This window comes from Myotis brandtii, unplaced genomic scaffold, assembly GCF_000412655.1.
Source record: "Myotis brandtii unplaced genomic scaffold, ASM41265v1 scaffold165, whole genome shotgun sequence".
NCBI lineage: Eukaryota > Metazoa > Chordata > Mammalia > Chiroptera > Vespertilionidae > Myotis > Myotis brandtii.
This window is the reverse complement of record NW_005356042.1, coordinates 2,013,856-2,029,343: the sequence shown is the minus strand read 5'-3', so window position 1 is coordinate 2,029,343 and position 15,488 is coordinate 2,013,856. Positions and strand designations below refer to the sequence as shown.

The following is a 15,488-nucleotide window of genomic DNA, read 5'->3' as shown; positions in this document are numbered from 1 at the left end:
GTGAGTAAAGCCTTTTTCAGCAGGAAGAGATGCTCTTGGCAGACAAAAACACAAATCCCTATATCTGGACTGATAGCCAGCCATATGCACTATACTGCCAAAGTGGTCATTAAAAAATTGAACCGCTTTCTTACACCTTACACCAAACAGCTGTTGCCCTTAAAACTCCTCCTTAGCCCCCACCTTAGGTTCTGCCTTCGCAGTTCACCCAGATTAGGTTCTGATTGGTTGGTTTCTATGCCAGTCAGCGTCTTTGGGCCTATCTCTGGGCCTGATCAAAGATGCGAGGCTGATTAGTAGCCCCTACGGAGGCCCAGAGAGAAACAGGCGTGGCTTCTGGGGAAGCCCAGAGAGAAGGAGAGAGGCAACAGCTGACCAACAGCTGCCACAGAAGCTGTGGATCAGACCCTGCCTCTCTCTCTCTCTACAGGCCTCTCTCCAGGCCTGATCCACAGCCCCCTCGGCAGTCAGTGCTGGGTCGCTGCGCCAGCACCAGCTGCAGTCAGTGCTGGGGCACCACAGCAACCCAGCACTGACTTCCGGTGTTTGGTCGAGCCTTTGGTTGTTATAGACCCTGGCTCTTTATATATATAGAAGATGAGAGATGCACTGAAATACAGAAATAGGCACAACATATCACACAAACACTGATAACAAAACTGTTAGGTAAGTGAACATCAGATAAAACAGCTTAAAGGTGAGCAGTACTATCAGCGGTAAAGAGTGATTCTTCATAATGGCACAAAGGGCAGGCAGTTCATCAGAAAGTTATAACCTAAATGTGTGTGTAACATTTATAAAAATAGAATACCCAACTATTGCGGAAAATAAATTCTTTTCAAATAAAATAGACTGGTCAGTGGGATAGATCAAATCCTGGGCCATAAAACAAGTACATTAAATTCAGAAGGATAGAAAGCATTCATAGTATCTTCTCAAGTCACAAAGAAATTAAATTTGGAATTAATAATAAAGATAACTTGAAAATATCCAAATAATTGGAAATTGAGAAAACTTGTAAATCACTAATGAATCAAACAAGAAATCATATGGGAAATTAGCAAAAAAAAATTTTTTAATTTACAATTTATAAAATGAGACAACTCTTGTAGCAATATGTTTACAGATACATCTCAGGCAAAGGAAACTAAAGAGAAAATAAACAAATGGGACAACATCAAAATAAAAAGCTTCTGCGGAGCAAAAGAAATCATCAACGAACTGAAAAGAGAGCCCACTGGATGGAAGAATGTATTTGGCAATGATACATCTGATAAAGGATTAATATCCAAAATATATAAGGAACTCATACAATCCAATTAAAAGGATGACAAACAATCCAATTAAAAAATGGGCAAAGGACCTAAATAGACACTTCTCCAAAGTGGACATACAGATGGCCAAGAGACATGAAAAATTAGTCATGAATCATCAGAGAGATGCAAATTAAAATGACAATGAGGTATCACCTCACACCTGTCAGAATGACTACCATCAACAAATGACAAGTGCTGGCAAGGATGTGGAGAAAAGGGAACCCTAGTACACTGCTGGTGGGAATGCAGACTGGTGCAGCCATTATGGAAAACAGATTGGAATTTCCCAAAATTAAACATGAAACTGCCATGTGACCCAGTGATCTCACTTATAGGAATATATCCTAAGAAACCCAAAACACCAATCAGAAAGAAAGTATGCACCCCTATGTTCATAGCAGCACAATTTATAATAGCTAAGATTTGGAAACAGCCCAAGTGCCAATCAGTAAATGAGTGGATAAAAAAGCTGTGGTACATTTATACCATGGAATATGCAGCAGTAAAAAAGAAGGATCTCTTACCCTTTGAGACAGCATGGAGGGACCTGGAGAGTATTATGCTTAGCAAAAATAAGCCAGTCAGAAACACAGGTACCACATGATCACACTTATGTGGAATCTAATGAACAAAATAAACTGATGAACAAAATAGATCCAGAGGCATACAAGCATAGAGGGAAGGAAGGGTGGATAGGAATGATCAACCAAAGACCTTGTATACAAATATGCGTAACCCATGAACACAGACAATAGAGTGGTGAAGTCCTGGGCGGGCGGTGGAGGGCAGACTAGAAGGGGTTAATGAGGGGAAAAAGGGAACATATATAATACTTTCAACAATAAAGATTTAAATAAATAAAGCTTATAAAATGCAACATACCAGAATTGGAGTTGAGCTTAAGCATTGCTACTGAGGGAAAATTTCATGCCATTAAGTACATATATTAGAAAACAAGAATGTTTTAAAATCAGTATTCTAAGCTGCCAGCTTAAGCTAGGAAAAAAAAAGGAAATTTAGTCCAAAAGTAGCAGAAGGAAGAAAAGTTTTAAAAGCAAAAAACAAAATAGTAGAAACAAGCCAAAATATATATAACATCAACAAAGCCAAAAGTTAGTTCTTTGAAAATTTTCATGCAATTAATAAGCCCTAATCAAGACTGATCAAGACAAAAAGGAAGACCCAAATCACCAATATCCGTTGGTTTGGAGCGTCGTCCTGTACAACAAAATGTTGCATGTTCGATCCCCAGTGGGTCGGGAGGCAACTGTTCCATGTTTCTCTCTCACATTTCTCCCTCCCTCTCTCGAAAATCAAACATATACTTGGGTGAGGAATTTTTTTTTTAATTGAAGCTTTGGCCTGGGTTTGCTCAGTAGTTAGCGTGTCAACCTGCACACCACAGGGTTTCTGGTTCGATTCTTGGTCAAGGGCATGTACCTGAGTTGCAGGTTTGCTCCCTCCCCCTTTCCTCCTTCTCACTCTGAAAAACAGTGCAAAAAAATATCCCCAGGTGAGGATTAACAACAAAAAAAGAAAGAGTAGACATCACTATAGATCCTAAAAGAATATGAAAATATTGTGAGTAGTGTCAATAAATTTGACATCTTAGATAAGTTCCTTGGAAAATACAACTTTCCTAATCTAACACAACAGGAAATAAAATCTTAAAAAAAAAAAAAAGCTGTTAAAGAAATTGAAACTGTAATTAGAAATCTCTCACAAAGAAAATTCTAGACTGTTTGCTTTACTGATAAATTCTACCACTTAAGGAAGAAATAATTTTACCAGTCTTAACACAAATTCTTTGAGAGAATAAAGGTAGAGGAATACTTCCTAACCAAATAACCGAGGCAACCTGATGATGTCATTACAAGAAAAGAAAATTACAGCTCACCATCTCCCATGAACACACATGTAAAAGTTCTTAACACAATATTAGCAGTGGAAGCTAGCAATTCATAAAAAGGAGAGTACATAATGACAAAGTCACGTTTATCTCAGGAATGCAATGCTGTTTGAACATTTGAAAATCATTAGTAATTTACTACCTTACCAGAATAAAGGAGAAAAACTGCAATTCCAAAAGATAGAACAGGCGTTTGATAAAATTCAACACCCATTTATCAACAACTAAGAAATGGGAGAGAGCCCTAGCCAGTTTGGCTCAGTGGATAGAGCGTTGGCCTGCGGACTGAAGGGTCCCAGGTTCGATTCCAGCCAAGGGCACATGCCCGGGTTGCGGGCTTGATCCCCAGTCGGGGGCGTGCAGGAGGCAGCCAATCAATGATTCTCTCTAATCATTGATGTTTCTATCTCTCTCCCTCTTCCTTCCTCTCTGAAATCAATAAAGAAATATATTTGGAAGAAATGGGAGGGAATCCTAAATTTGATCAGTGAAATGAAAAAGCTTACATAATGGTGAAATAATGAATGCATTTCCCTTGGGGTAAAGAATAAAAAGCAAAGGCAAAATTGTCTCAATATTTTATTTAATGTAGAGGTCCTCAATTCAGTAAGACAAGAAAAAAATAAAAGATTTAAAGAATGAAAAGGAAGAACTAAAAGTATTTGAAGGTGACATAATTGTGTACATAGAAAATGCAAAGGGCCCTGGCCAGTTATCTCAGTGGGTAGAGCATTGGCCTGCGGACTGAAGGGTCCCGGGTTCGATTCAGGTCAGTGGCACATGCCTGGGTCTGGAGCTCAATCCCCACTAGGGGGCGTGCAGGAAGCAGCCAATCCATGATTCTCTCTCCCTCTTCCTCTCTGAAATCAATAAAAAATCCTGTATAATAAAAGCCTAATATGCTATGTGTCCTACTGTTCGACCAGTTGCTATGACGTGCACTGACCACCAGGGGGCAGATGCTCTGACTGGTAGGTTAGCTTGCTGCTGGGATCTGGCCGATCAGGACTGGGTGAGAAGGACTAGACACGCCCTGGAGTCCTCCTTCAGCCCCTTCCCGGTGGGGTCCCTCGGCCTGGCCTGTGCCTTCTTGCAATCCAGGACCCCTCGGGGGATGTTGGAGAGCTGGTTTCAGCCTGATTCCTGCAGGCCAAGCCGAGGGACTCTACCAGTGCATGAATCCATGCACTGGGCCTCTAGTATATATATATTTTCGTTGGCCAATGGACTCAAAAGTTCCCGGGTTCGATTCCGGTGAAGGACACATGCCCGGGTTGCGAGCTCAATCCCCAGTAAGAGGCGTGTAGAAGGCAGCCGATGAATGATTCTCTGTCATTGACGTTTCTATCTCTCTTCCTCTTCTCTGAAATCAATAAAATATATATATTAAGAAAACAACAACACTACAATGAAAACCACAAAACATGGTTGAGAGAAATTAAAGATCTAAATCAATGGAGAATTAATCCATGCTTATGACTTGGAAGATTCACTATTTTTAAGATGACTTTTCTCCCAAAATTGATTTACAGATTGAACATAACCCTGATCAAAATCCCATCAGACATTTTTAAAATAGCAATTGACATGCTGATTCTAATACTTATACGGAAGTAAAAACCTAGAATAAGAAAAACAGTCTTGAAGAAGAAAGCTTTAGATTGTTACTCAATTTCGAGATTTACTATAAAGTTATAGTAATCAGAACAGTGAATTATTGCCACAAATACATCAGGAATAAGGAATAAAGAATAAAGAAATAGACTCACTTAAATCCTGATTTAAAATAAAGAGAGCCACTGTAGCTCTGTTGGTTGAACATCATCCCATGCATCAAAAGGCTGCTATTTTGATTACAGGTCAGGACATGCCTGCTTTGCCGGTTGGATCCCCCAGTAGGGGACGTGCAGGAGGCAGCCAATAGATGTTTCTCTCTCCCCCTCTCTTCCTCTTTCTCTAAAAATCAATAAGAATATTAAAAAGTAAAATTAAGATGCCAGTGCAGTACAGTGGAGAGGGGAATATCTTTTTTTATTATTAATTTGAGAGAGAGAAACATCGATTTGTTCTGCTTATTTATGCATTCATTGGTTGTTTTTTGTATATGCCCTCCTAGGAAATCAAACCTGAATTTGGTTCACAGGCCATAGTTTGCCAACCTGTTTGTACTAGAATCAGCCCGCAGACACATGTGGGAGGCAACCAATGTGTCTTTCTCCCATGTATGTTTCTGTCTCTCCCCCTCCCTTCCACTCTCTAAAAGTCAATAGAAAAAATATCCTCAGGTGAGGATTAACAACAACAACAAAAGAGTAGATTGATGATACATTTCTGTGCAGTTAGACTGGTGAAAAGGAAAGTGGTGAGAGAAAAGGTAGGCAGATAAGGAGAAGGCCATATAAACTGAGGTGTGTAGGTAGTTTGAACTTTTATCTTTAGAGCAGTGGAAAGCTCACATTGTAGTAATGTGATTATATTTATATCTCATAAAAATATTATTCTGATTACCATCTTTAGATTGGATTTAGGGGTGGGAGAAGGGCTATAGAAATATTTATATTTTGTTGTACATGCTTCCTAGAGAAAACCTGCATAGATGAAATAGTAAGAAGAGAGCACAGCATATGAAAATTTAATGATTGCCCTGGCCGGTGTGGCTCGGTTGGGTGTCATCCTGTGCACTGAAAGGTTGTCAATTTTGTTCCTGGTCGGTGCATATGCCTGGGTTTGGGGCTCGATCCCCAGTGGGGTATGTGTAGGAGTCAGCTGATTCATGTTCTGCTCTCACATCAATGTCTCTCTCTCCCTTTCCCTCTCTCTAAAAAAAATCACTAAAAATATTTTTTAGAAAGAAAAGTGAATGATCCATGAGTACTGTAGAAACTTAAGGAAGAAAGAAGATTGATATAAACTAGCATAACAAAAAATTGGGTCCTTTCTAGGGATTTATTACTTGGCTTTACCAAAGCTCTTATGGTTGCTTTAGGCAGATTGCAGCCCCCCACAGTGTCATCCTGAGTAGAAGCATTAAAATGGACTAATGTCCATTGTCTGTTGCCTTGGAAATGCTGGGAAAGCACATCATAGACCTATCTGCTGATTTGGCTATTTGTGCATATACTTGGAATTAAAATAATTGAACCTTAATGTTGGTGTAGAATGTACCATTTCTGCTACTTCTTTATCTCATGTGGGTCCCTGCTATGCCATCCACATAACTGCTTATGACAGTATTGCACGTTAGAAAAATTTTTGCATCTAGGATGCTGGATTATATATATGGCATGCTTATCAAAGATTTCTCAAACTAATTTTTGTTACACTTTCATTAATTTCCAGCATTATTAATATGTATAAGTGATACAAGAGGGTGATGAAAATTATCATTAAATTGGTACATTACTTTATATAACTTAAAGGTTTAAATTTTTAAAAAAGATTTTTTTGTCATTAAAATAATCTCTTTAAGCTGGAAGCTCCTTGACATCCTTTGGAACAGAAACATCAAACAGCGGTACCCTGTCCCAAAGTAGTGCAGTTGGTTCTGCCTTTACACAGGATACAAGATCTGTAAAAACACAGTTATCTCAAGGTAAGCTGTTTTTTTCTTTCAAATATTTCCATTCTAAACTTCTATACTGGTTTTATCTTTCTCCGAATGTAAGAACTTTTGCAGTTTGTAATGACCTGTATAATTTTTATTTGGTTCTTTTAAATTTTTTCTCCTAATTGCTGTTGCAATAAGTATATTGTTGAATGACTTCCACTATTTAGACTTTTTCTAGTCTTAGATAATAAAACTGAAGCAGTGACCTTTCTGTAAGTTTGACAATTTTTTGCAAAGCAAGTGTAATATAAATTGTATGATTATACTTAAATATATCAAATTAATCCTAGAGTCACCACTGAAAATGAACTCTCCTTGATGAATTTAAAATAACAGCTGAAAAAAAACAAACTATTCATTATGCTCCTGCATCTTTCCTAGCATCCTTACAGGATCTAGAGCAGCCGTGGGCAAACTACAGCCCGCGGGCCAGATCCGGCCCGTTTGAAATGAATAAAACTAAAAAAAAAAAAGACCGTACCCTTTTATGTAATGATGTTTACTTTGAATTTATATTAGTTCACACAAACACTCCATCCATGCTTTTGTTCCGGCCCTCCGGTTCAGTTTAAGAACCCATTGTGGCCCTCGAGTCAAAAAGTTTGCCCACCCCTGATCTAGAGCAATGATCAATGGGTTTGCTGCAAGAATTTTTAAAACATACAATACCTGACTATTTAATCAGGGGCACTGGCCTCTTTTCCCTTAAATTGTCAAATGGGGAAAAAAAATGACAACAGCCAACACAACAATAGCCATTTGGTATGAAGGAATTAAAATTATACAGTACCTGGGTGTTTGTTTGTTTTGGTGTGCCACAGAATTTTGGTAATTAGTTTATGTATACCATGAGATGAAAAAGGTTGAAAACTGCTGATCTAGAGCAATGGTTCTCAGTGTAGACCACCCACAACCAAATCATCTTGAGTACTGTACTTAAAAATGTAGATCCTGAGAACTGCTACATTAGAACCCTTTTAGGGTCAGCATTTAACAAGCTTCTTAAACTACCCTGTTCTTTTTCTTTTTTAAATTATATTTTTCCCCTCACCCAGTCTTATAGCCTTCAGTGGTCCCAAGTTTCCATATCTATTTTTATTTGTTGCCAAAGTAAATGTTATTGGCTTCATTGCTTTATATAGATGTTTACTTTTAAATAAAACAATGTGAAGTTGTTTCAGAAAGATGCCATAATCACAGGACAATATTTTAAAAATCTATTGAGAATAAAATCAAGCTAATGCTAAACATAATCTCTCTTACTGTAGATATTTTGAAATAATTGTAGTTACTGTTACTCATTGATTTAAAATAACTTAATTTTTAAACATTCTAAAGATTTGTTGTAGATTAATTAGAAATATAGTAAGCATAAGGAAAAAATTAAAATGCCCACAATCTCTACCCAGAAATAACAAATATTTATATTTTGTTGTACATGCTTCCAGACTTTTTTGTAGGTTAATTTCAGTGTATATTTGTGTGTATGAATATTAGTTTGTTATTTTAGTTATTAATCTTTTTAAGCATTAGTTTCCTAAACTATAAAATGGGACTTTACTGGTAACTAACAGACTTATGAGGATTAATTTTTTAAAATATATACAGTGCCATTAGTATCATAGTACCTAGCACATAGAACATGATCAGTAAATGTTAGCTATCTTAATGAATAGCCAACTTTAACCTTAATATGGAAGCACCAGAAGAATTCTTATTAAATCATAAATAAGGATGCCTATCGTCATTGCTATTCACCATTGTTCTGGAATTTTTAGCTAAATCTGGAACACGTGAAAAAGAAATGAGGCATAGTTATTAAAATTAGCATTATTTGTCAGTGCTATGACTTACTACTTGGAATTAAGAATTCACTAAATAACCTAGAACTAATAAAGGGCTTAAATTAGAAGGAAAATATAAAGTAATGCACAAAAATCAATCATTGTTCTAAAACCTAACCTACTAATTATGTAATGGGGATAAAAGATGATGTTCACAATAATGAGAAAATATGTAAAAAATACATAATAAGAAATAAGACCGCCCTAGCCGGTTGGCTCTGTGAATAGAGTGTTGGCCTGTGGACTGAAGGATCCCAGGTTCAATTCCAGTCAAGGGCACATGCCTGGGTTGCGAGCTTTGTCCCCAGTGCGGGGTGTGCAAGAGGCAGCCAATCAATGATTCTCTCTCATCATTGATGTTTCTATCTCTATCTCCCGCTTCCTTCCTCTCTGAAATCAATAAAATATATATTAAAAAAAAAAAGAAAGAAAAAAAAAGAAATAAGACCAATTTCTATGTTGAAAACAAAATTTAATAGAGCAGTGGTTCTCAACCTTCCTAATGCCATGACCCTTTAATACAATTCCTCATGTTGTGGTGACCCCCAATTTCATTGTTATAAATTAAACATAATAAAAGCATAGTGATTAATCACAAAAACAATATGTAATTATATATGTGTTTTCCGATGGTCTTAGGCGACCCCTGTGAAAGGGTCATTCGACCCCCAAAGGGGTCGCAGCCCACAGGTTGAGAACCGCTGTCATAGAGGGATCTAATAAGATAATGCAATTAGAGAATTATTTTATTCCTAGACACAGAGATAAAGTATTAGGAAGGCTTTACTTGTCATATTAATTAAGTTCATTGTAATTTCAATAAGTCTAAGTGGAATGGTATGAGAACTTAATAAAACAGATACACATACTATCTTAAAAATAAACGTGGAGGTATAGACATATCTAAAAAATAAAAAGCAGTGAAATAGGGCTTTCCTACTCAATAATCTATTCATAAAATAAAACAGTGCAGGAATAAATTAAGAGATGAATGGAATAAAAATCAGGAACAGATCCAAGTATAAATATGTAATTAGTATATGATAGAGGTATTATTTTTAAATTAGAAAAAGGGAAGCTGTTTAATAAATGATATTGGGACAGACAACTGCCTGATCATTTGGGGAAAATAACTAGATTCCTTCTCTCTTACTTAGGACTAAATTAAATTTTAAATACAAATTTTTTAAAGTACGTATCTATATATATAAAAGCCTAAGTGACTGTAGGACCAGTCAACCAGTTGCTATGACGTGCACTGACGACCAAGGGGCAGACACTCAGTGCAGGAGCTGCCCCCTGGTGGTCGGTGTGCTCCAACAGCAGGAGCACTGCTCAGCTGACTGATGGGCGCCAGACACTGGGCTCACAGCTGGCAAGCACAGCTGTGGCAGCATGAGCTTTTCCTGCCTCCGCAGCAGCACTACCAAGCAGTGGTGGCAGGCACAGCTGGAACAGGATGAGCAGGAGCGGCACAGCATCTGGCCCGGGCTCGGGCTCCTCCCTGGTCACCTGCCCCTTCACACAATACTACATCCCTGCAGGGATCGGGGTGAAACCAGCAGTCCGACATCCGCTGAGAGGGCACAGGCCAGGCTGATGGACCCCACCAGTGCAGGAATCCGTGCACTGGGCCTCTAGTTTATTGTAAGAAAGAGATATATTTATATAAAGAATGGCAGCCCTGGCTGGTGTGGCTTAGTCAAGGGCACGTGCCTGGGTATTTAGTTTGCTCCCCATCCCCTGGTTGGCGTGAGTGTGGGAGGCAACCAGTCTCTCTCTCTTTCTCTCGCTCTCTCTCTCTCTCTGTTCTTCTCGCCCTCCCTTCCACTCTCTCTGAAAAGCAATGTAAAAAATATCCTCTAATAAGGATTAATAAAACAATAACAAGGCTGAGATGGCCTGGGAATCTGCATTTTTACCACCGATAATTTCTGAATTTTACAAAATTAGAACATCTAGAATTTTAACTGATATCAGTACGTAAAGATGTCTCAAGGGGTGTGTTTTTATTATGCTGAAATGGCTATTGTATGTATTCCTAATAATACGTCTAGTATCACCTGTATTTCTCTATTTATAACAAAATTGCCATCATGGCTAGTAGATTTTAATTACAAAGTATACAACAAATGAGATGTTGTGATTGCCCTATCACTTGTGGTTCTTTAATACTTGTCATAGGGTCTTTTCTCAAAGAAAAACCTGATAAAGTAAATTTTATAAACTTAGAAGAATGTAGTATTGTAACATTAACTAAACAATAGGATTTTCAAAAAACTTAACACTTATTTTATAAATTAAATCTCTTTAGAAGATCATAAGTAATGACAAAATGTCTTCTGATAGACCAAAACTTATATAAACCTCCATGATTTCCCAGAATATACAGTGTTTTTGTTAATGGCAGAGTAAACTTTGGCATTAATGGCTGGAAATGGTACACATTTGCAATTGCCTACTTTAGATAACCATAATCTTGGGGAGTATCCTATATAATAAAAGCCTAATGTGCAAATCGACCAAACAGCAGAACTACCGGTCACTATGATGCGCACTGATCACCAGAGGGCAGATGCTCAACACAGGAGCTGCCCTCAGGCCCGAGGCCAGCCAAGGTGGGTGCCAGCGGCGGACCACACAGATCGGCCCTGATCGCCGGCCAGGCCTACGGACCCTACCCATGCTTGAATTTCGGGCATTGGGGCTCTAGTTACTAATAAATGATCCCTGAAGCATCTAGTGAACAATAACCAATGCTTTGTCAGCATTCACTGGTTCACCAATTGTTGACATTTGCAGCATATATGGGAATTCTTTATTTTTTTAAAATGAGCATAATTTTTTTTAACAAAACATTTTGGTGCAGTATCATGGGATATGAGAGCACCTTAAACAGAGATTTATAGCAAATATAGGGACAAAAAATAATGATGGGAGCACCCGATGTTGCATTCTTCTGTTCATATTGTAACTGTACTATGAAGCTCTGACCTCAAAAGGAAAAATGGAATTTGTAAGTACAAAATCTATATTAAGTAAAAATTGACAAGAGATGTTTTAAATGGCAAGGAATTATTATCACTGCTGTGTAATTACCTGAAGGGTTTATTTGTTGCTGGCCTTTTTGTTGTTAATCCTTTCCCGAGGATATTTTTCCATTGCTCTTTTAGAGAGGGTAGAAGAGAGAGGGTAAGACAGAGAAGCATTGATGTGAGACAAACACATTGATTGGTTGCCTCCTGCAGTGCCCTAGCCAGGGCCCAGACCGGGGAGAAGCCTGCAACCAAGGTACGTGCCCTTGACCAGCATCGAACCCAGGACATGTTGGTCCGCAGGCTGACGCTCTATTCATTGAGCCAAACCGGCTAGGGCTGTTGCTGGCCTTTTAAGTATTGATGTTTAATTTACCCAAGCCCCTAAAGTATTGAAGAACTTCACTTAACTTTCTAGTTCTTTACTTTATTTATAATAGTAATTTATTGGAGATATTACCTATAGATATAAAGGTAATCATTAGACATATCTTCAGAAAGTACTGAAAATATTAAAGCTTCTGGAAATAATGGCTGAAGTATCAATGGAATCTTGTGGTTATGGTTATTGGTATAAACCTGCATCTGACCAACAGCATGAACTTTGATAACATTCCTGGGGAATCTTGTACCAGGCAGAAATTTTTGAAAAACTTATTTAACCTTATTTCAATAGGTAGAAATACAGATAAAATTCCAGAGTATTTTGTTGTTGTTGTTTTTAACTAACCTAGTGACCAGCCCACTAAAGATAATCAGTTTTAAACTCTGGTCTACTAAGTAGAAGAATTCAAATTTGTGCTAAGGATTTGAATTGGTAGAAATAAAATAAGACATTTTTTTAGCATCTAGGTTATTTTGAAATCCCCAAAGGATAGGGTAGTTTCTTATCTTTTGGTTACGTTTTAGGTCGTTCAAGCCCTCAGTTAGATCCTTTGAGAAAAAGTCCTACCATGGAACAAGCAGTACAGACCGCCTCGGCCCACTTACCTGCTCCAGCACCTGTTGGGAGAAGGAGCCCTGTATCAACCAGGCCTTTACCATCTACCAGCCAAAAAGCAATAGAGAATCAAGAGCACAGGCGAGGTAGAACTTGAGCTATTTACTAATTCCTTAATTGACTCATCAACATTTTCCATTCACCTTATTTTCATTAAAAAGATAAACTTTATATGAATGATACTAGAAGGTTTAAACTGAACTTGATAGAATGTTCATTCTTTCAAATTTGGCTCAAAATAGTGATGGTGGTGGGGGTATAGATTTGGAGGGTTTTTTGTTTTGTTTTCTCATTTCTACCTTAAGAGAAATTTTTGATTATGTGTCCTGAGTTAATGTGTTATTCTGTATGTCTTATAGCTGATATACACAAAGTTTCAAGACCAGAAAATGAGCAACTCAGAAATGATAGCAAGAGACAGATAGGTAAGTAACTTGAATTTAAAAGCCATATTTTATGCTTCTCAATAGAGAGAATATTTGAAAAGTGTGGTAATTGCTTTAAAAAAAATGAATAGTGGCCCCAGCCAGGATGCTCAGTTGGTTGGAGCATCATCCCTTGCACCAAAAGGATTGCAGGTTTGATTTCCAGTTAGGGTCCATACCTGGTTGTGGGTTTGATCCCCAGTAGGGGTGAGTATAGGAGGCAACCGATCAACATTTTTCCTCTCTCTCTCTACCTCTCCCTTTCCCCCTCTCCCTCCCTCCCTGTCTTTCTTTTTTTCTTTTTCTTTCTTTAAATATATTTTATTGATTTTTTTACAGAGAGGAAGTGAGAGGGACAGAGAGTTAGAAACATCGATGAGAGAGAAACATCAATCAGCTGCCTCCTGTACACCCCCCAATGGGGATGTGCCCACAACCAAGGTACATGCCCTTTACCGGAATCGAACCCAGGACCCTTCAGTCCGCAAGCAGACGCTCTATCCACTGAACCAAACCATTTAGGGCCCTCCCTGTCTTTCTAAAAATCAATAAAAATAAAAAATATTCTCTGGTGAAGATTAAAAAAAAAAGAATGGTAAGGGTTGGTAGCTAGCTGTAGCATGGGAGTTTCATTGTGGTAGCAGAACAGGTTGTTTTTCTTTTTTTTTTAAATATATTTTTTATTGATTTTTTTACAGAGAGGAAGGGAGAGGGATAGAGAGTTAGAAACATCAATGAGAGAGAAACATTAATCAGCTGCCTCCTGCACCCCCCCCCTGGGGATCAAGCCTGCAACCCAGGTATATGCCCTGACCAGGAATCAAACCATGACCTCCTCAGTTCAACCACTGAGCCACGCCTGCTGGGCAGAAGAGTTTTTTCATAATTTTTGGTGTTAGTTATGCAGATCTACCAAGAAATGAGTACATGCAAAAACTGTTGAAATCTGAATGAGATCTGTAATGTAGTTAATTATCTTGTGCCAATGTCAATTTTCCTGGTTTTGATAATGTACAGTAGGTAACTAAAATGTTAGCTTTGAAGAGGAGGTTGGGTGATGGGCACGTATGACCATTTTTTCAGAGTTTTTGTTGTTTTTGGGGGGGGGGGAGAATCTTGCAAATATCCTATCTAATAAAAGAGAAATGTGGTAATTAGCCGTACATCCGCTACCCTTCCCATTGGCTAATCAGTGAGATATGCAAATTAACTGCCAACCAAGATGGCGGCCGGCAGCCAGGCAGCTTGAAGCGAACAGGAGGCTTGCTTGCTCCAGTGACGGAGGAAGCCAACGTTCCCCGCCTGCCTTGCCTGCCTCTCAGCTGCTCTCTAAGAAACATTGTAACAAATATAGAAGCTAAACCAGTGGTTCCCAAACTTATTTGGCCTACCGCCCCCTTTCCAGAAAAAATATTACTCAGCGCCCCCTGGAAATTAATTTTTTTTAAATTTTAATAGCAATTAAACAGAAAGATATATGTATTAATGTTTCTACCTTTTTCATAAAATATAGTAAAGAAAGGTGTAAATTAGAAACATTGAAGTTTGAAATTATGAAACTATTTATTGAACTCAGAATAGAAAGGTAATACAAAAAAAGTTAAAACAAATGTACCTGTGGCCATCACCGCCCCCCTGGATTGCTGCAGCGCCCACCAGGGGCCGGTAGCGCCCACTTTGGGAATCACTGAGCTAAACCAAACCCCAGAAACCTGCTTTAGACAGCCAAGCTTCAGCCAGCAGGATCGCAACATTGTTTCAAATACAGAAGGTAAACAAAGGCCAGAAACCTGCATTCAGCAGCAAATTTTTGTGCACCGGGCCTCTAGTTTTAAAATAAAAGTTTTTTAAAGCAGCATCACATTTCTGAAATAAAACCTGCTTGATGGTAGGCGACATTGTTGTATGGCTTTCTCTTTTGTATTATCTTTTACTAGAGGCCTGGTGCATGGATTCATGCACCGGTGGGGTCCCTCAACCTGGCCTGCGGGGATCAGGCCAAAACTGGCTCTCCAACATTCCCTAAGGGGCCCTGGATTGCGAGAGGGAATAGGCCAGGCTGAGGGACCCCACGAGTGCACGAATCCATGCACTAGGCCTCTAGTATGCATGTAAGATCTTTCGTTAATCTCTTCCTGCCCTCCCCCCTTGCCTCTGAGATTCATCAGTCTGTTCCATGTTTCCATGCCTGTAGTTTCTGCTCCTGCATTGGGTGTCTGCCCCCTGGTGGTCAGTGTGCATCATAGCGGTTTGCCAGTCGCTTAGGCTTTATATATATACTAGAGGCCCAGTGCACAAAAATTTGTGCACTCGGGGGGGGGGGGAGGGGGGGGCCCCCCCCCCGCCCGTGGC

General features: G+C 38.8%; 1 protein-coding gene across 2 annotated transcripts in view; it reads left to right on the top strand.

Moving 5' to 3' along the window:
* LSM14A (LSM14A mRNA processing body assembly factor) overlaps window positions 1–15,488 on the top strand; it is a 76,924-nt gene that overhangs the window by 42,265 nt on the left and 19,171 nt on the right. Inside the window, exons 4-6 of one of the 2 annotated variants that reach the window (XM_005862475.2) lie at window positions 6,695–6,817; window positions 12,621–12,797; window positions 13,071–13,136. In XM_005862475.2, coding sequence (XP_005862537.1) covers window positions 6,695–6,817; window positions 12,621–12,797; window positions 13,071–13,136 — 366 coding nt within the window. The remainder of the gene's footprint in view (window positions 1–6,694; window positions 6,818–12,620; window positions 12,798–13,070; window positions 13,137–15,488) is intronic. The other variant, XM_014536621.1, reaches the window with a different exon arrangement.